The following is a 22,416-nucleotide window of genomic DNA, read 5'->3' as shown; positions in this document are numbered from 1 at the left end:
AGCCTTTAGTTTAAGGCAGGGCTGGCTAATCTTATGTACTTTTGCTGCCTATTATTTCAGGTTCCTCCTACCTTGATCAGAACACTGGAACTTCTTTCATGTGCAAAAGGAGTCACTGAGTCAGCAATAGTTGTTCAACTGGCCAGCAGCATTCCAAACACCCTTCTGTGGAAGTCAATTGTTCCAGTCACTTGCCCTTCATTTATAATTCCTTTGATACAGCCTGTATGAAAATTACCACCCGCTAACTGATCTGCAAGACTCCAGCACTGTCTTTTTCCATCACAAAATGCTCTGTAGTTTCAGTTCTGACCTACATGGCCTGCTTCAGATGACTCTTCTCTTCCAATTGGCAAAGTCAATTGCATAGAAAACTGCCTTTAAAAGTCTTTTGAATAATGCAGGAAATCCTTTTCTCTGCCATTATTCTCTGGGACTGCTGATTATTATGCAGAACTTGAGTAGAGGGAAAGGCTTATAAAAAAAGGTTAATAGATAATGCTTTTTTATTTTCTTGAAATTTTACCATTATTGTAATTTTGGGGGTTATATATTATGTAGGTAATTTAAAAGAGCAGCTACAAACCTAATGACTGAACTACTGATGTGTGTGTTTTCTTCCTTTTTCTACGGCAGATAATATACTAAATACATTAGAGAAAGAATATGTATCTATTTATAACAGTGAGTGCAAACAATTGTTCTTTACCCTGAGGTGCATTAAAGAGATCTAGGCAGGTAACCCAAAGATAAGGAGTGCTATGGTTGTTGTGGGTTTTCCGGGCTGTATTGCCGTGGTCTTGGCATTGTAGTTCCTGACGTTTCGCCCCCAGACCCCCTAACCTCTGCAGGAGTATACCGTATACCCTGCAGCTGTGGACAAGTTTACATCGGGACCACAAAGCGTAGCATCCAGACAAGAATAAAAGAACATGAAAGACACTGCAGACTTGGACAACCTGAAAAATCAGCAGTGGCTGAACATAGCCTAACTCAAACAGGGCACAGTATCTTATTCCAGGACACCAAAATACTGGACAACACTTCCAACTACTTTGTCAGACTGCACAGGAAAGCCATTGAAATTCACAAGCATAAGCAAAACTTCAACAAGAAAGAAGAAACCTTAAGAATGAACCGAGCATGGTTGCCAGTTCTGAAAAACACCAGGCTAACAAAACATTCTATCCCTGACAATAGCCCTGCAGAGAAGATTAGCACATCAAGTACCAATCCATATGCAAAAGAACCTCCTCAGGATACAGTGAAGCCTCCCGCCATTAGCATTCAACACCCTGGGAAACTCTTACAGGATGACTCAGCTCAACCCCACCCCTCCTGAGTAGATACAAATGACCCACATCTTTTCCACACTGTGACACTGAGAGATCTCTGTCTTTTGGTGCTACACCTCTGAAGATGCCAGCCACAGCCGCTGGCGAAACGTCAGGAACTACAATGCCAAGACCATGGCAATACAGCCCGGAAAACCCACAACAACCATCGTTCTCCGGCCGTGAAAGCCTTCGACAATACATAAGGAGTGCTCTCCAAGTATTGTTAAAGAAACCAGAGTTGCAACATAACTTTCCTTCAGGGCACATTCACACTGAGAACATAATGAGTAGCCGATCCAGGGACAAGGCATCAAAGCACTGTGGTAGATGGGGAAAGTACTGCTGCCATCACAAAAATCATGCCTAGCAACTGTGGGATATGGCCTACTGCTTTTCAAGATGGATCTTTTTTCAGAACATAAGAACATAAGTAGCCACTGTTGGTCAGACTGGCAGTCCGTCTAGTTCAGCATAACTTTTTACATAGCTGTCGAATCCCTTTTTAAATCTGTTTGTGGCCATCAATACATTCCTTGACAGTGAATTTCACAGTTTACTCACTGGGTAAAATATTTCCTTTTGTGTATCCTGAGCCTATTTCCTAACAAAGAGGCTCACAGAATTATCATTAGATTACACGGCTGCCGATAGGTGGAGTTGGGGCAAAGGGCAAGCTACCTGGTATTTGTGGAAGCAGAGATTGCCAGGGGGATGGAAAAGGAAGGAGACAGGAGGGGCTTGGCATCATGCCATCTGCTGCTTGTGGTTGTCACCACCATTTCTGGACAGTGGCAGAGAACAGATGCTTTTTTCTCCCTTCCTCTCCCCCCAAAGGCCAGCTGCCACTGGGATACTTGTCTCAAGTTGGTGGAGCAGTTTTTGGGGCATAGGCCCAGACTCACTGGGCAGGGGCCATTTGATACGGTGAATCTGTTGCCCACATTCCATGCCAATGATCCAATAGCTGTGGCCTATTTCCAACTAGCAATGATATGTTGTGTATTTCTTGCCCAGAGGCACCAACCTCACACGTAGCCTATATGGATGCAATTTCATTGAGTGCTCCCCCAAGTTCTAGTAGTATGAGAGGGGGATAAAAATCTCCCTCTATCCATATTTTCTACCCCAGGCATCTTTAATATATAAAAGGATAACCATGTTGCTGACGACTCACTTTTTATCCCCACACATGCACAGTACACGGGGATAAGAAGCGATTGGGGGCAAAACAGTTTGCCTCCCGACTACCTCCTTGGAGCCTCCACAGGCTCGGAAAGGCCCAGTGCAGCAGTGGGAAGGTCCAGCACCGTGACACTGGCCTTTCCCACTGTCTCAGGGCTTTCAGAGGCCCAGAAAGACCCAGCCCAGTGACAGGTAGACTCAGCACGACGGCACTGAGCCTTCCTGCTGCCGAGGAGCCCTCCACCACCACCCACCACCCAGAAGCCAACCACCACTGCCTGCCACTGCTGAGGAGACCACCACCGAGGAGCCCACCCCCCTGCCGCCAAGGAGCCCGCCTACCCGCCACTCAGCTGGGCAGGGAGAAAGTGGAGTGAACCCACTTTTTCTGTGCCCAGCTGATCCTCAGGCAATGGGGGGGCAGCACCAGAGCCCAACCACCTGCCGCTCAGCTCTGCAGAGAGAAAACTGGGTGAACCTGATTTCTCCCTGCTCAGCTGATCTGCAGGCAATGGGGTGGGGGACAGTCTTGCGAAGGCCCAGCACAGCTCTCTGGAGGCTCAGGAAGGCCCATCACAATGGGCCAGGAGCACGATGGGCAGCCACAGCTGTGCCTCAGGCCCTTGAGCTGGCAGGGGCCAGGTGGAGAGCAGGAGGATGGGAGGGAAGGCCCTGGGGCTGAGACCACCCCAGCTGGCATCCATAGCATAGCGCCTGAGCTTCTCCACCCTCCTTCCGTCTGGACAGTTGCACTCAGTTGCGGAGATCCCGGTGAAGCCCAGCCCCTCCTGGCCCTCCTGTGTCCCCACAGGCATCCCGGTGGTTCCCAGGAGGAGGAGCTCACCAAGGCTTGGAGGGAGGTAAGACCTGGCATGACTTCTGAAAGAGGCACACAGAGAGGTCCTCAGGAGGAGTCGGTGGGGCACTGGCAGCCAGCCAGGGATGTACGAAAAGTAATGACAGGATTGCCCATTGAAAATAACAGGAGAGGTTGTAGAAAATGGGAGCCCAGAATGCCAATTTACTTGTATGGGCTCCATTGAAAAACATTACAGCACAAAAAAAGTTGCAAAGAAAATGTGGAATGGATTTTCCATAAAGGTCTCTGGGCCCAGACAGACTATTCTGGGACTAGTAGTAGTAGAAGTGTTCTTGGACTGGAATGACAGACCCCACAATGGAATGACAGCCCCTGGGAGTAGCAGAAGTGTTCTTGGACTGGAATGACAGGTCACAAAGTAGAATGACTGCTTCTGGGAATAGGCTTTCCCCTAAATCCACAGTGAGTACAGCACCAAAGACTTTTGTTTCATTTTTCTATTGGCCTGCCTGGTGTCATTGTTATGCTGCCATGGCAGCATCCTGCCCATCACTGCCTTTTCAGTTTAGAAAATAGAGGATTATAAAATTACTAGAAACAATGCCCGTTGTGTGAAATACAACGGTCTCTAGAAAATGGATTCAGTGGGCCCCTTCCCGGTATCATATCTGAACCCCATCCATGCCAATGTTAATGCTGACCTGTTGTTCTGAATCAATGTTTCATGCTATAACCTGATGTCATGTTGCCAATGTCATAACTGTTTCTTTCGCAGGCTTACTGCAGGTGCTTTATCTAATGGACTGCAGACACATTCAGTGCTTCTGACCTTGTAGACTGCTCACTCCCATGCACTGCTATGTCTTGACTTTGATTTTTTGCTTTCTCGGTGTCTCGACTTGATAGTATAAATATGTGAGATGTTTTCACACAAGTTCGTGCCAAAAGAGAGAAGGTGCTCCAACCCCTTAATCATCTTGGTTGCCTTCCTTGCACATTTTCCAACTCTTCAATGTCCTTTTGGAGATACAGTGACCAGAACTGCACACAGTGTTCCAAATGAGGCTTTGCCATAGTTTTATACGAAGGCATTACTATATTGGCTATTTTATTTTCAGTCCCTTTCCTAATAATTCCTAACATGGAGTTTGCCATTTTCATTGCTGCACACAGGCTCAGCAGTTTCATCAAGCTTTCCACTACTGTCCCAAGATCTCTTTCAATCTCCACTTCAGCCAATTCAGATCCCATCAGCATATATTTATAATTAGGATTTTTTTTCTCCAATGCAAGGAACCTAAGTCTTGCCACTGGCAGAAAAGTGTATTTGTGGAGGGAAGGAACATGGGCAGGGAGGACTGTGTATGAGATACTGAGTTCCTTGAAGGAAGGAAGACATATTAAAAGTAATAGATCGAGGAAAGAGGGTTCCTCTTCCTCTGAGGAGATCTTATTCCAGTCTATGAGGAGGCCAAGGTGGATTTTGACAGCTCTACACATACGAAATTGTATTCACTTCACATAGACTCTATTTAGTCTTTAAAAATAACACTGGGAACAGAAACAGTGTGTATTATGTATTCCCTCCCTCCCCCTATGCACTGAAATCACCTCTGAAAGGGGATGTTGCCTGACTTTCTAGCAGTGCTGAGTAAACGCCAGGCTTTTACTATAAACTTTATTGGAAACAAAGAAAAAGAAAACTTTCAGCACAGCATTGGGTTGCCCTTCTCCCCCTCCCCACCCCCGCCCCCCGCCGGCTTATTCTCTCTGGGTTCAAATATGAAACGATTAACAGGAAGCAAGGAAGGGGAAACTTCCATCCAGTGCATCCACCTCTCCATTCAACTGAAAAGTTACACAAGAACAGAGCAACATCTGGGGAAAAATCAATATCCAGTTCTATGCACAGCCCTATTTTTTAATTTGGATACACTCGCATGATAATTGCTCTGCCTTGTTTTAAATGCCTAGTGGCAACACGCTTCACAGTTGCTGATGCTACGGCTCAGTCTTGTGGGATATAAGGTGAGAACAACTTGATGTACAAATGGAAGTTCAATTTAAGTACATACATCATGCTGTAGCTTTTAGTACCACAGAAGAATCAATAAAGCATGACTCCAGATAACAAAAAGGAGAGATGACAGTAGAGGAAAGAAGGAGTGATTATAGATGCTGCAAAGAAATCTAAGAAAGAGAGACATTCTAAAATCTTTCCCCCTCCCTCTAGTGCAAATATTTTTTATTTGTATGTCTCCTTAAGACAGATCATAATTGTTTGGCACTGTTTAGCAGAAATGTACCTAGCAGTATCCAGACAAACAGTCGAAACTGGATTCAATTTTCACACAGAAAGACGCCCCCCCCCACCCGAAGGCAATGCTAAGCTGTATCAACTATAATTCACATTTTACAAAATGCAAATACTAATAAGATATCCCAGTATGATGGATGGTTGCTTGTAGTCTGTCATGTATGTCTAATATGTTCGTAAATATTTTCTTAAAATTCTGATGCTGTTATGAGGGTGCTTCCAAGATGAAAAATTCTAATCCTCAGTATATTAGCATATATCTCATACTAACCACAACAGCATATTTACTTGTTGACCTATGGCATATCGCTTTTTCCATTATAATCCACAGGAACATAAGCTCCTTTTAACATTTGACATGCAGGGGGTTCCAGATGAGGGCTTTGAATTCTTTCTCAATCAAATTAAGTTCAAACTAAAACAAATACTGTAACTTTTATCACATGTGCAATCCTGGTATTTCTTGGAGGTCTCCCATCCAGTTACAAAGGCCAGCTCTGCTTAGCCTCTGATATCTAATGAGATCAGTCTTGCCTGGGCTAACCAGGTTCGGGCACCTTTTTTGATAGCCCTAATTAAATGATATATTTTACTGTGCAGTTTTCTTTCTTTTTTTCCTTTGAATAGTTTTTGTTTGTTTGTTTCAGCAAATTTTAAGCCACCTTTCATTATAGCAGAAAGAATATATAATGCATACATCAGGGGTTTTCAACATTGTGCCTGTGGGTGCCATGACTCACTCTCATATCTTTCCTGTTGTCTACCAGTGTTTTTAGAAAGTGAGAAAGGCCAGGTAGGACTTTGCTCAGCAAGACTTCTGATTGGCCATTGGAGATCTGTTAGGCTGTGCAGTTTTTTGAAAAGTTGTTTTGGCTGCAACTGCTGCCTCAGCACAAGGATCTTCAGTGAGCGACTGAAATGAAGCTGTGTGTGTGCAAAATAATAATAATAATAATAATAATAATAATAATAATAAAGAAATATGTTCATTTAAAGGCATCTTGTTAAACAGAGCTTCTGTTTGAAATGTTGACTATTAAAGTTATGCATGACCTCATTCTCTGACATTTTGTATTTGGTTCCTCCTCTTGTGTCATCAGTTTTGTAGTTGTGCCCACCATACTGAGTCACAATTCCAAAAATGCCTGCAGACCCAAAAAGTTGAAGACCCCTGGCACAAAAAATTGTAAACAGGTTTGGAAAACCTCATTGTGATGTCCGGGTTCAGTTCTGCCTCTTCCAATGAACAAGAAAAATGAGAGGCACCACAGGGAAAACTAGGATGAAGAATCTAGGGGGGGGGGAATCCACCACCTGGGGTACACATTTGGATAATTCTTAATAATCATGAAAGACAATAATATTCAATTGATACGGTTATTGGATTTAGATAATAAATAAGTATCCAATAAATAGTCAATTATCTATGTTATTAAACGCATACAAAAGTCCTATCTAATTCCATCAATATAAACCTGTACATTCAAAATAACATTCAGGAATATGTACACTAATAATCTTTTGCAATCAACAGTCCACAGCTGCATGGAACTTTGGTGTATGGCAGCAGGTAAGTCTTGTCTTGTAACTAATCAATGTCTGTTTCTTTTTCTTTTTTCAGGTATGCCACAAATGGATCTTCCTTTAGTCTTCCATAGAATAATGGTAAGTAACCTCTAAATATAGACTCCAAACATAGGGTCTAAAATGACATCCTTATATTTCTTTTTCAGAATGGACCATTATATCATCAGGGTGCATGAGAAAACAACCCATTGGCCCTCAGCCCAACAAGAAGCCAGCTAATATGTTCAGCTCGTTTCGGAATGTTTCTTTATCAAGAGTATCAAGATGGTCCTCTATCATTTTAAACCTAATAAAATAAAAATACATGCATGAATCTGTATTATTCATTCAATATGGCTATATGGTTTTGACTCCCTACATAATGAATGGATGGATAGATGTGGGTTCAGGATAAACAATACACATCCTCAAGTCATTCTGGTCATGACCAAGATATCTAATGAACTAAATGGTGGCAGCGTATAAGGGAAATAAATATTGAGTTCCCTTACTCCAATAGCTCTGGGCAGCAGCTGGGTGAGGGATAGTGAATTTAGGGAACTGGTTTCCCTGTCTGCTGAAGCCTCTAGAAAGAGGAAAGAATGGACCTTGTGTATATTGGGGTCAGAGGTCTCTACCTTATACATACAGCAGGCTAGATGACTGGCAAATGGTGACTGCCCTGAACTGCACGTGTAGCCCAGAACTTGTAAATGGAGGTTTATGTTGGGTGGCTCTGTGTCAAGGGCCTCATGATATTCATTTCTAACAATGTGCCATCAGAAGGCTTACTGGTATATCCCCATCTGTTAGACTAATGTGATATCTTGAAACTACTTGTGATACCACATCACAACTTGCACTGCCAACTTGGTGCAGTGGTTGCTGTGCTAGAAGCAAAATTCTTATTTTCCAGCATGAAAGAAGTATTTTAGTCCATTCACTTTAAATCTTACCGTTTTTTATGTCTATACTCCATCTTCCTCTGCAAAAGCATGAGTACCTGGCTATAAAAGAAATTGCCTCAACAATTCTTTTATTTGTACCACTCACAGATTAATATTTTTTTAAAGATGCTGTAGTGCTAGGTTAGTTTATGGCACCTGCAAAGGGTTTACTTAATCTTTGGCTCTCACAATGCAGTTGACTGCCATTCAGATTCATGTTCTTAAGACTTGCATGTTTTGTTGGAAGTCACTGAAAGCTTTCAGAACACTGGCAACAACAAAAATAGATACAGTTGAAATGGAAACTGGACAGTCAAGGGATGGCTGCTAAATAATATCACAGTTGTGGTGCTTCAGGTGCATAGCATGGAATTTTTTTCACTAAAAGCAGATGGAATTAAATTAGAGATTCATTTGTTAAGTGTGAGTGCAGCATATAATAACTATTTCTCTATTTATATTTTTAATAAGCAAAAAGCACAGCAGCCCCCTGATCTGACAGGCTTAAAGGGGATATGTACCATTCCCATTAAAATAGCTGCTCTCCTTTGTATAAGCGAGAGATCACAAAATAATGTGATATGAACCATATTTAAATGGTATGAATCAAGGAAGCACCATAAATGTAACAATGTTCCCAAGACAGAAGATGGGATGCCTTCTGCAACATCTGGCAAAGCAGACACAGCAATTTCCTGCTTGGCATGCATGCAATGGATCCAGCATCAAACTTACTTCTACATTCAATCATTCTTACACTGATATGATGCAACCAAGGTTAACATATTTTCTTTCTTTTTGAAACATGTTCTGTGACAGTTTTCCTACTTTAAGTCAGTAAATGCCCATAGTCCAAACTAAAATGTGGGCAGGATGAACAGTTTGTAAAGTGGGAGAGGGCATAAAGAAGCACCAGGAAAGGGTTCTGAAACCATCCTCTTCCCACTACTTTTTCTCAATAACCTTTCCCTCAGGCCATTTTTCACCTCATCAACTTATTACCTGTCTCAGTGCTCAGATGTGAGAAGGGGGTTGGGCTTAGCTGTGGTTCAGTGAAGGAAAATAAAGCACATCCTTCTTCCTGACGACCAGTGGAAACCATTCAACTCACCATTTTTCACCTGTCTAAAGCAACTTGCATTCTAACATTACCATCCTATGCAAAGTAACACACTTCTAAGTCCATTGAAGTCTGTAGAACTAGAGACAGTTTGGTGTAGTGGTTAAGAGTGCGGGACTCTAATCTGGAGAACCGGGTTTGATTACTCACTCCTCCCCTTGAAGCCAACTGGGTGACCTTGGGTCAGTCACAGCTTCTAGGAGCTCGCTCAGCCCCACCCACCTCACAGAGTGATTGTTGTTGTGGGGATAATGATGACATCCTTTGTAAACCATTCTGAGGGGGTGTTAAGTTGTCCTGAAGGGCAGTATATAAATCGAATGTTGTTGTTGTTCTTGTTAGAAGGGTGTAATTCTGCTTAGGAAGATAGTATAAGACACAGGCCACTCTGTAACATGCATTTTGGTTCTAAGTATGGCTCCAAATACTGCAGTACAAAATAAATATGTAGTGTGTCAGATGATAAGTGATCATACACATTAAAAAGTATGTGTTGCAAAACAATGCCACTGACCCATGTATCCCCTCCAAGGCACCTAGGCATCCAGCAGTCCTCCCAAGTCTCACCTAGTAATGCAAATCCACCCAACTCTCAGAGGGGTTTTTCTGGTTGTCTCTTGTATTTCTGCTGCCACCAGCTGCTCAGTTAGAGTATTGCTCTCTAAGAGGGTCAACACTCCTAGCACTCCATCCCAATGCCACTTAAAAGCTTGGCCTAGTGCCCACATCTTCCACTACTCAGCTACTGGGTACCATGGAGAATGGCTTTAACTTACTTGCCCACTTCTGGGGAGACAGTGAACTAGCAACCAATCACCTTCCCCTGGCACCCGTTTTATGTAACATGCTCCAGCAGTGGAGGTCTACGTTGTACAGTGAACAACTACCAGTATTTAAGATACTAAAAGATATATTAAAAAAGAAAAGTACACACACATACACCTCTACATCAACTAATTGAGCAAGGAAAACAAAAAAGTGGTGCAAACATACAGTTCTCTGTCCCTCAGTCCTATATGTTCCCTAGCTGGTCTTCTTCTAAGTCAGGTTCTTTAAGTTTAGAAGTTACAGCATTCTAAAAACTTCATATTATCTTGGGATCTTTGTCCTGGTTGCCAACCCTTTGTTAGCCCCACATGGCAATGGCAGTCCCCAAGATGGAGCTCCAGTGAAAGATATTCCATTTTGGGAACTCCAAATGTGCTTCATGGCTAACTTCAGATCAGTTTATCTGATGTAGGTTGCCAGGTCCTTCTCCCTATGTGGTATAGCTTGAAATTAACTTAATACTCCACTGAACATTTCTGTAACTGTAGGAAAATGCTGTGTAATCACAATCATTCACACAAAGTACAGTCAAATCTTTTATTGGCTCTAATTTGATATATGATTATAATTTATATTATAGCTCACTAGACAAATTCAGAGTCAAAAGGAGATCACCGCAGCTGTTAACCTGAAGATTCAAACAGAAGAGCACTGAATACCAATAAGTAATCTTTCATTCTATTTATCTTTCCACTTCTTCCAGTGAGGAAGAGCCAATGTGACAAGCTGAGAATCAAGAAACTTCCACTCTTTTTCTTCATGCTACTTTTGGGCAGATACAGCAGCTATCTGCTCTTCTCATTGGCCACAGTAGCACTGAAATAATGCACATTGCCTTGTAAGAAAGAGAGCTGAACACGCCCTCACCCCGTGCCAGAGATAAGGACACATCATCTTCTGGGTCACGACAGAAGCAAAGTTACAAAATTGCCAATGACAGACCACCAGCTCTGGTAGATGCCACTAGTCCCAACAGCACAGGAGCAAAAGGACAAATCTCCCGGCCCTTCAGGGAAATTAACCAGAAAGTCCACCCCACAACGTTGGTTTGCAAGTAGAGTTTCTCAACAAAGTTTACCTGATAGGTGGTTTTGGGTCAAGACACTGGTTCAGCCTTTTGAGGTTAGGAAGTCAAGAACCACAAGAAGTTAAAATATATAATTATTTATTTGGTGCAAAGATATTCAAAAACACAAGACAGATGTGGGGAACAAAATAACAAAGCTTAGCAGTTAGCTCTAACTACACAATCCAGTAATTCAGAAGGCAATCACAATCAGGCACAATTTCAAATTACCTCAGGTTCTCTTCTCAGACAAAACAGAAACGTTGCTTAAATTCATAACAGCAGACAAGATGATGGCTACATTAGGGTAGCAATCTTCAAAAGGAAGCTAGTTTCTCTCTTTGCTTTGCTCGCTTTGCTCCACTTTGTTTCACCATTATAGTATTGCTAACTAACTTTAAGGGTGAGGGTCTTAATTGGCTCAGGCCTGTTAGCCAATCAGAACCTCAAGAATTGATATAACTGTTGCCAGCAGAAAACACATTAAAGGGACGAAACGGAACCTATCTGCAGCTTAGGCCCACCTATTTCCCACAGGTGCAAAGAATATGTGCTCGGTTCTCAGAAAGGTAAATCAATTTTTAAAACATTTTTAGACAACAAAGGAGATACAGAAAAAAAATAAGGAAAAACAGGACTATCCATTACACTAAGGGAAGGTTAAGATACACTTTACACAGATTATCTAGAGCACAATCACCATACATCATTGGAATATCATATTCAAACCCACAACAACTATTCTCAGAGACATTTCCTCTCTCTTCCACTGTCTCACTATTAAACCAAACACCAAAAATATTATTATTTTTACTAAACCAGGGGTCACGACTAGACATGAGCAAGAACAGAAAAAACCCGAACAATCTATTCATTGTCCGTTGCCATCCACAAACAATGAACAGTAACTAACATGATCCTGTTCACAAACATGTTCGCTGTTCGTTGTTCATGGCCCCTTAAAGATCCCTTTAAACTATCAGCTGGCAAGTGACAGGGGGAATTCTCCCCTGCCGCCTCCCAGCTGATAGTTTAAAAGGCCCTTTCCTGCCACATGCAAGGGGCAGGGCCCTTTAAACACCCCACAAACTGACCTTCCCAATGGCCAATATCCACCAAATTTGCAGGGGACATAGTCCTCACTGTCCTCCGAAGATCCCCCAAGTTTCAGAGAGATTGCACTCCAGAAAAGACATGATCCATGTGCCCCCCTTTGCTGTCATTTTCTGTTCACTGTGGCAAAAATGGAACTGCCTGTTGGAAGGCAGCTACTTTGAGGGGTTACAAACTGACCTTCCCAATATCCAATACCCACCAAATTTGCAAGGGACAATCCTCACTGTCCTCCGAAGACCCCCCCCCCAAGTTTCAGCGAGATTGCACCCCGGGAAAGGCATGATCCATGGGTCCTTCCCTTTATTGTTGTTTTCTCTTCACAGTGGCAAAAACGGGACTCTCTGGTGGAAGCTACTTTGAGGGGTTACAAATTGATCTTCCCAATGTCCAATACCCACCAAATTTGCAGGGGACATAGTCCTTAGTGTCCTCTGAAGACCCCCCAAATTTCAGAGAGATTCAGAGAAGGAAAGCCGGAAGGAGTTCAGACAGAGTTCAGTCCTTGCCGTTGCCAGGGGAATTGATTGAAAGGCCCCAGAATGTCTGGCTTGACTAACGGCTGACGAAGGCAACGAACAAGGCTTGCAATGACCACTTGTTCATTTAGAATGGAGCCTCATGAATGGCTTGTTCGCGAACAGACGGCCGGGCTTTTCGTGGTTTTTTTCCATTCATAATGCTGTTCGTGCCCATGTCTTGTCACGACACCTGGTTTAGCAACAACACAAAAAACCACAGTTGTTTGGGCAGATATCACATTAAACCAGTGTTTTATCAAAACATATTTTATAAATTGTGCTTTATTGTAATATCTCAATGCAGCTGGAGGCACACATATTGTTTGTACCCTGTGACTGCAGACTGAGGGAGGATACAGCCAAATATTACATTTATCCCCCACCTCTGATGCCAAACAGCAACTGCCAGACCAGCCTTTCAGTAATGAATGTGTGTTACAATCAGTGAAAATAACCTAAAAAAGAGATAAACAAGCCAGATTATATGTTAAGAGATAATTGATGAGGATCTCTCAATACCTTTAATTTTCATTAAAAGGAACTGCAGAGAAAGTCTGATTTGGGAATTGATTTTCCCCCTTTCTCATCACATTATTTTCTTTTATAAAAATACATCTTTCAACATGTTAGTCTGGGGAGAGAAAAAAGACACTGAACTTTAAAAAATTAATTAAACTAACAATTGAATTGGGTGTTTCAAGGATCTATATATATTCTCACAAGTTCATACATTCACTTCAAAGGAAGTGGGAAAGGGGGGGGCAATATTTTTCCTTTTTTAATAGTTTTCCTCTCTAATAGTTTCAATGTGAAATACATTTCTGCATATAACTAGAATGAATTTATCAGGGATTGTACTCCCCCTTACCAGCAACATTTTAGACAAAAAGAAGACAGTGTCTCCATTTTATAGGCAATTATAGTTATCTCTTGAGAGAGGTAGGAGGGGACATTTGGCAGCCCCAGAAAGCAGGCAGAGTGAGCACAAATAATAAATAACTTTTTAAAAAAATAAGCCATGCACATCTTATTTAAACGTAAGTGGGCAAACTTATGGAAATACCCAGGATCCTCCTATTTATTACTCATGACTTGTGCTCACATAGTAAGCCTCACTACCTGCTATTCCTGGGTTGCAAATAGACATGGGCACGAACCAGAAAAAAACCAAACTATGGGGTTCGTGGTTCATGGGGTTTCCACGAACCATGAACTGACACAGAACTGGCCCAGTTACGAACCAGTTCGTGGTTTGTGGTTCATGAGGTTTAAATGCCCCTTTCTAGCAGGGAAAGGGGTATTTAATCATTTAATGGGCCCTTTCCTGCCGCTTGCAAGGGGCAGGACCCTTTAAACTATCAGGTGGCAGGTGGGGGAATCCCCCCTGCCGCCTGCCAGCTGATAGTTTAAAGGGACTTGCCGCTTGCAAGCAGCAGGGTCCTTTAAACTCCCCAAACCCAAGCGCCCACCCCCAGCCCCAACCCCCAGCCCCTGCCCCCCACTTACCTTCCTTCTGATGATGGGGTGGTGGAGGCCTCCTTCACTGCCCTGCAGGCCCACGAAGCAGAGGAGAAGGCCAAAAACGCCCTTTCCGCCCCTCAAATGGCAGCCATGGCTGCCATTTGAGGGGTAGGAGGGCCCTTTTTGGCCTCCTCCGCTGCTGTGCAGGCCTGCAGGGCAGCGGAGGAGGCCTCCACCCCCCTCCCCCAGCATCAGAGGGAAGGTAACTGGGGGACTGGGGCTGGGGGCTGGGCCGTTTAAAGAGCCCTGTCGCTTGCAAGTGGCAGGTCCCTTTAAACTATCAGCTGGCAGTCAGCAAGGGGGAGGCCTGCCCCCCCAGGGAAATGGCCATTTAAACTGGCCCTTTAATATGAACCAAACAAACCAGTAGTCCAGTTTGTGGAAGTTCATGGAAACTTCCACGAAGCCCCTCACTTCCACAAACCCTGGTTTGCGAACCCCGAACCAGGCTGGTTTGTGGGGGGTTTTGGTTCATATTTAGGTTCATGCCCATCTCTGGTTGCAAATACCTCTGTGCTTATCAGCAAAAAGATAACTGTAATTGCCTCTAGAGGGCTGTTCCTGTTTCTCCCGACTTTTGGGAACTAGAACAGGAACCCCCTTATGGACACCATCATTGGCTAAAGATTTTGTGGGTAAGGTGGGTGTGTCTCCTTTAAACATTAAGGTGGACTGGGTTTGGGACTCCGGCTCCCAGAGGACTGTGTTCAGGACTCCAGCTCCCGGCCCTCAATGGGACACAGCTTGTGCCAGTTCCGAGGGTCAAGAGTCTTGGGGTGATCCTGGATGCCTCCCTGAAAATGGAGGTACAGGTCACAGCGGTTGTCAGGTCTTTTTTCCACCTGCGGCAGACCAGGCAACTTGTCCCCTACCTGTCTACCTGTGACTTAACTACAGTGATCCAGGCAACGGTCATCTCTAGGTTAGACTACTGTAACTCGCTCTATGCGGGCCTACCCTTGAGCCTGACCCAGAGATTGCAGCTGGTGCAAAATGCGCGGTGTGTGTCATTATGAAAGCACCAAATAGGGCGCATATTACACCAATACTGCGCGAACTGCATTGGTTGCCAGTGGAGTACTGGATCAGGTTCAAGGTTCTGGTATTGACCTATAAGGCCTTGTGCAGAATGGGGCCAGCGTACTTGAGGGACCGTCTCTCCCAGTATATTCCCTGAGGACCCTCCGATCGGGAGAAAAACAACTGTTATTGGTCCCTGGCCCCAAGGAGGCCCATCTCGCCTCGACTAGAGCCAGGGCTTTCTCAGTCCTGGCTCCTACCTAGTGGAACACTCTGTCTACTGAGACCATGGCCTGGTAGGATTTACTATCTTTCTACCAGGTCTGTAAGACAGAGTTGTTCTGCCAGGCTCATGGCTGAGGTTGAGCCTCCACTGGCCGGAGGATGCAGCATCTACCCCGCTCCCTGTGAAAGTCGCCCACTACTGTTTGTTTTTCAGCTGCTGTGTTATAGTACAGCCGGGGCTTGACGATTCCTCAGAGGAGGAGCAGCTGGAACAGCCAAGGCTTGCTGACAGCCTTGCTCCTCCTGAGGAGGAGCAGCCTGTCTCCCATCAGCCAACCACAGCTGAACTGTCAGATGCTGGATCCCAGCCAGAAGCTCCCCTTCCCCAGATGCAGCCAGCTTCCTTATCCCCTCCAACATCTCCAGACCCCCAAGAGCAACGAGAGCAGCAGGCACAGAAGAGACTTACAGACCCGACGTCAATCAGCACACCTCCAAGCTCTGAACACGCCAGCCTTCTCAGACGAAGGAGGAGCTTCAGAGGAAGAGACTTGAAGCAGCTGTGCTAGCTGACATAACGCTCCCAGAGTATAAGAGCATGAAGGAGAGGCCCTTTCAGCGTGGCTTCAACGAGTTCTCTGAACTGCTACTGTATTGCCTGCGCTTGCTCCTTGGAACTATTTCTCTGACCTCCAACCCAGCCTGTCTTTGACTACTCCCTTGATTTATCGACTTTGTTCATTCCTAGCCTTGCCAGCTGGTTCTCGTTACCTGTCAGCAGTACTCTGCAGACCCGGCTGCTACCTGAAGCAGGACATGCTGTTACTGTGCTGCTTTATCCAGTTGTATTGTTGTATCATTGGTTATTAGTTGTATTGTTGCCGCCAGGCAAAAGAGTGCTGCTATTTTTATATGATGTTTTAATGTTTTAATATGGAACATTTTAAAATGATTTTAAGGTTGTTATCCACCCTGAGCCTGCTTGCGGGGAGGGCAGAATACAAATATGATATGATATGATATGATATGATATGATATGATATGATATGATATGATATGATATGATATGATATGATATGATATGATATATAATATGAATGAATGAATAAATAAATAAATAAATAAAATCAGTAAAGGTTTGGGAAGAGCCTGAACAGAATCTTTGACTGTTCGTGGCCTCAGAAGCATGGCAATCTCACACAGATCTCTGTCCTCCATGGACAGAGAAGGCCTGACTCTTCTGAATCCTCACAGTTTGTTACACACCCTACAGTTCAGTATCAGCAGCTGAGAAATTATTTTATCAGTTGTATATTCTGGTTGTTGTAATAAACAAAGTCACGGCCCTTTATTCTGGCTATTCATATCAGCTCTTTGTCATTCCATGCCCACCTGCAATGAGCACCCTGAGCCAAGAGGAAAGGTAGAGTATAAATATTTTAATAAATGAAAATAATGTCAGTGTACGTGCATCCCAGCACCAAGGCCGCAGGCGAGCCAAGCAGAGTCACACACACCAGTAAAGGCCAGTGCAAAAACTATGCACATTTATTTACAGAACATACAGTCCAACGTCATCCAATACTTTGTTCAATCAGACAAAGTGCTTCGCCAGCCGGTCTGTTTTAAGGCAGAGAGAGACTATACAGAACATATGCACTTACATACATATCAGCCCTGACAATTGTCCAATTAGCAATCATGCTGAGTCATTTAGCTCCCCCTGGACTGCATCATTCACAGGGGAGGAACCAGACCAAAGCAGCTCAAACCAAACAGCACATGCAGCCGTTAGGAAGCTCTCAGTGATCATGGCCATCCACTAAGCGCCCGCAGTCTTATAGCAATGTAATGCTGACAAATAAATGAATAAATTCTTTATTGATACTGCTCGTTTGGCCAATAGGTCTTGAACAATGCCACACTAAATACTATTATGACAAACAGATAATTGTAAAATAACCTAACATTTGCCACACTTAAAATCGTTTACATTTAATTACATGTGAAAAAAATATTGGCAAGCCAGTGTAACTCTTAATGAATAAATACCCACCTGCAATGATGAAGCTTTCTGCTGAATAAAATCTTCTTGCTAAATAAAAAAGAAATCCAATGGCATCTTAAAGACTAACCTGAGATTATCCCGTGAACGCGGAGTACAATACTTGAAAATTATTTCAGTTGAATGGAAGGAGGACACAACCAGGAATGTGTTTCTATTGAAAACAATGGAAGGGAAACCAAACTGAATAACTAAAACTGATAACTTTAATACTAATTTAACAAAATGAAACTTGGGGGACAAAAATGAGGAAAGTATGTACATCTCTAATTCGTGGTATAAAAGACAAAAAATACATGTTGCCTGATACAGATTTACTCTGTTAGGTTCAAGCAACCCATGACATTTGAGGTCTATGAATGGATACTCTGAAGTTTAATTTAGCCTTGAAAGGAAGATTGGATTGGGAATTAGGCCAAGGTTTTCAGCTCCCAATTTGAGAAATTCCTGGAGATTTTTGGGGGGGGGAGCCGAGGGAGGGGAAGGTTTGGGGAGAGAGCTCAGTGGCTTATGATTCTCTAGAGACCTCCCTCTGAAGATGCCATTTCCTTCAGAGGAATTAATCTTCATATTCTGGAGATCAGCTGTAATTCCAGGAGAACTCCAAGCTCCACCTAGTAATGCTAAATAAGACCCTGGAGCAAAGGAGTTTAACCTCCCCACCTTTGGTACCATTTTCCTGATTGAGTCTTATCTCCAGGCTGTTTTTAGTTCTTGTGGAGAGAACGTTCATAGCTCGTGGTATGCAATCCCTCATCTAGGCCTATCCCTGGCCTTCGCATGCAGCAAAAATAGGTGGTAAAGAGGTAGAAGAGTCCTGCAGTAGAACTAACTGCTGTGCTTCACACTGCAAATGGGACATTTAAAGTTTCTCAAAGCTCCTTAATTTCCTGTCAGTGGGAATTTAGCACAGCATGCAAGGTCTTACAGCTTTTCTCTCTGGTGTGCTTTTCTCTGTTTGATTTTCTCTATTTTCACCAGAATAGGGGAGCAATACAAACGTGACACCCCCATGTGCAGTCTGAGGTGATTCTGCTCATTCTGTTCCATAGAATTCTACCAGCATACATTGTTCTGCATCTGTAAGCAAGGGCCTCTTAATGCTTTCCACTTAGGAAATACAAACCCATTAGAGTATGGCAGGGGCTCTCTCAGCAGGACTTTTCCAAGCCATTACTGGTCACTTCAGGAGTTGATGGCAACACCTCCTTGCCTGGATATGACTCTTCTTCATGAGAAAGTTTTCTGAGACAAATCTATCATATAAAATATCACTGACTAAGAACCCCTCTGTTCACCAAAGCACTTTGCATCGATGGTTCAGACATCAGAACTCTTGGCTATTCACTGAGTAGCATAGTTATTTTAAACCTACTGAACCACTGTAGTAATAAGGTGATATCATGAGCTCTATTATATCCCTACCTCTTCAAATGCTATCAAGTACGGCGTTCTGCAGGAACAGGTTGGCTCAAAGGATATGACATCCTTCAAAAACTACAAAAGCTCTCACCAGGATATTGTTTCTAATCTAGAAACAAATGTAAGAGACTTGCTACTATAAAACAAACCAAAGCAACAACTGTTGGCAGAGGAGGATCCAGCGCTGTCCCTTTCCTCAGGTTTCAGAGAGGCACAAACCAAAGAGCTAGAAAGATAGAGAGGCCAGGGCACTCTGTTTACTGTTTACTGCTCTGAATATCCTTTGATATGTAGATTGCTCTTCTCAGGATTTCCTCCTCCTAACTTCCTCCCTCTCACGTCTTCTCTTCCTGGCTTTATTCCAGGCAACATCTCTCTCCTTCTCCTCCCTCCATCTTGGAAGCATGGATGCAGGACTTTTCCTAGCATCCATGTCCATCCTTAGACTAGATAGGTAGTTAGGATCTGTCTCTCCTCTTTTTCTCTCAGAGTATGGAGTTCCTACAATAAAGAACTCTTATTTCCTTTCTAAATATAAACAAGAGTATGCTTTATTTTTATTCCTGCACACACACTTGCCAGCAGAACCAGCTCACAGCCACCTATAATCACACTTTCTCTGCTAAACAATAGACTCCGCTAATGGCACAAACATGGAATTCTTTAATTCTGGGGGCCAACATACAATTTTTTTATCAACAACAACAACAAAAAGCTGTAGGATATTTTTTGTTTCTTGTGATCATACATGCTTAAAAATATCAGAACTATCAGTGTTAATACTGAAAAGTGGTAAACAAGAGTTGGTGGAAAGATAACCTAATTGTCAGCTACCATAACATTTTCAATCAACTATACAAAGACTGCAGATTTGCCTGATTTGTTTCCTTCTTATGTCATTTGCCCAAGATAAAATGGAGAAAGGGAGAATGATGGGACCCATTTCCATTTGAGAGAAAAGTGAGGTATAAATGAAGTTAGTAAGTAAGTAAAGGTAGATTTATGTGACATTTTATTCAAGTATTTTTTTTTCAAACTCCAGTGTTATCAGCATTGCCTTTTAACTTAGGATCTTGTTCAGGAAGTGGAGTTCCCAAAATATTATTAGAGTCAAATATATGGGTCCAGATATACGTAACCTGAGATCTCCTCTTTGATGGCATGTTTACTATGAACTAACAATACACTGACAGCCCTAGAAATGTTTTTAAATCCTGGTTCATTTTTCATATTGAAACTGAAATCAGGGTAACTGCTACTGTTTTATTATATGTAATTGCCTAAATAATACAAGCAAGAGCCAACTGATACAATAGGCACATGTAATAATTCTGCCAATTAAAAATAAATAAAATGGATAGGGCTCTTTTAGACCCTAACATGATTCAAACCCCAGATGGTCCAACAAATCAGGATTCGTAGATTTGCACCACACCAATCTGTGATTATCTGGCACTATTATTATTCTATCCATTGAATTGTGGGTTTAGTGGTTTTCTTCAAAGATTTTGCTTCTGCACCTTTAATTTAATTAATTAATTTTAATTGTGTCATTTATAGTTTTTTTATTTTGTTTTGTTTAGCATATTTTTATCCCATCCTACCTCTAAAGAACTCGATGTGGGATCAGCATTCTCCCCTCCTCCATTTTACCTTCACAACAAACCTGTGAGTTAGGCTAGGATGAGAGAGTGACTAGTCCAAGATCACCCAGAAAGTTTCATGGCAAAATGGAGATTTGAACCTTGGTCCTAGCCCAGCCTGATGTTTTAATCTCTGGCCGTTTTCACACTGCTTACCGGCCATGGAACATCGCACCAAGCTCCCAGAATTCCTGGCGCAATTTCGTGCGAGAACGACAGCATCTTCACACGAGAACTACAATTCTCATGCAAAATTGCGCCAGGAAGACGCTGTCATTTGGGAGCTTGGCATGATGTTCCATGGCAGTGTGAAAATAGCCTCTATATCACACTAGTTATCTGTTTGTATTGCACACTCTTAATCTGGGTGCAGACTTCTTGGAACAATTAAATTTTAAAAACTGGGTATTTTTAAGTAATTTATAATAAATAATATTATAAGCTACTTTAACAGTAGGGACAGTTCTTTCTGGCATGTCAGTGCAAAGAACACCACTAGTGATCATTTGTATATGATAGGTCTAATTACCACTAGTAATCTTTTGTATATGAAATGTCTAATTCTCACTGTTTTCTGTTTCATTTTCCATATCCCTTCTCTCCTTCAAGAGGCAGCCAGCATTTATGCTCCCCACCAGCACCATCTGATCCACAAGATTTAAGCTCATTTGCTTATGGCTTTATCCACCTCCCAGTCTAGGTCTGAAAATCCATGTTGTGGTTGGCTGCCTGTTAACATATACTTTCAGTGAGTCTGTGATGGCATTTATTAGTTCCATCTTCCCAGTTCTTGCCAGCGCATATTTCTTCTTGTTTCCCAGGAGGCAGGAGTTTCTAAGTGCAAGAAAAGAAATTCCAGTTTTGCACCTGCATGTTCTAGCACACCTGGGTAGTTTTAACACCCAGGTGTACTAGAACATGCACCTCTGCACAGAAATCCATCATGTTATGGTTACTTACCTTTTCCTTACTAGCTGGCTTGCCTGTAGAGAGAGCATCTGGCATTCACACATGGATGCTTAATCAGACAAGGGAAAATTTTGTTCTCTGATCTTCAGTAACAAGAAAAACTAATGCCAAAGAGCACAACCTTAGCCTCTTAGTAACTCTTAGCCTTTCCATTTGCCTTTAGGAGATGTATTCACTCACCCCCATTCCTTGTGAACAGTGGTTGCAAAAGGTAAATTAGCAAAAATGAGCCCACACTTAGCAATATTTACTACCTGCACTCAGCAATGTTTATTCACAAAACTAGACTGACAGTGCTCTTGAATGCCTTTTGCAGAAGCTGTTTTTGCTTCTGCAACACATATCTATGCCATTGCAGCAAATACTTGCTAGCTCAATGTCAGCTGGAATGAACACGTCATGCTCTTTGTTGGAAATCACAAATATTCAAGTCTCATCCCTAGCAACATCAGTTTGCAAGATGCCAACATCATGTTTGCATCATGCCAGCTGCACAGTCTGATGCATAGCAGAATTCTCCTTACTACATGGCGGAATAATACACTACCAGCTTACTATTTGGCTACACATGCTAAGTAGTAAGTTGCTACATGGCAAAGAGTCATCTGTATCCACCTGCTTTCTTTATGCAGGGCTTCCTTATGCCACATGGTTGCTGTTTGCCTAGGGAGTCTGCTAATAAAGTTTTTTTCCCCTCAGAAGAACGAGTCTATAGCTATACTCCAAGAAGGAAG

General features: G+C 42.8%; 1 protein-coding gene across 1 annotated transcript in view; it reads left to right on the top strand.

The window, feature by feature from the left end:
- The first annotated feature begins 7,216 nt into the window (after positions 1–7,216).
- The window catches only part of LOC129333963 (zinc finger protein 883-like), a 29,265-nt gene continuing 14,065 nt past the window's right edge, over positions 7,217–22,416 (top strand). The window contains exons 1-2 of the mRNA XM_054985892.1: positions 7,217–7,226; positions 7,278–7,321. Of these exons, the coding sequence (XP_054841867.1) occupies positions 7,217–7,226; positions 7,278–7,321 (54 nt within the window). The remainder of the gene's footprint in view (positions 7,227–7,277; positions 7,322–22,416) is intronic.

This window comes from Eublepharis macularius, chromosome 7 (assembly GCF_028583425.1).
Source record: "Eublepharis macularius isolate TG4126 chromosome 7, MPM_Emac_v1.0, whole genome shotgun sequence".
NCBI classification, from domain to species: domain Eukaryota; kingdom Metazoa; phylum Chordata; class Lepidosauria; order Squamata; family Eublepharidae; genus Eublepharis; species Eublepharis macularius.
This window is presented reverse-complemented; position numbering and strand designations above follow the sequence as displayed.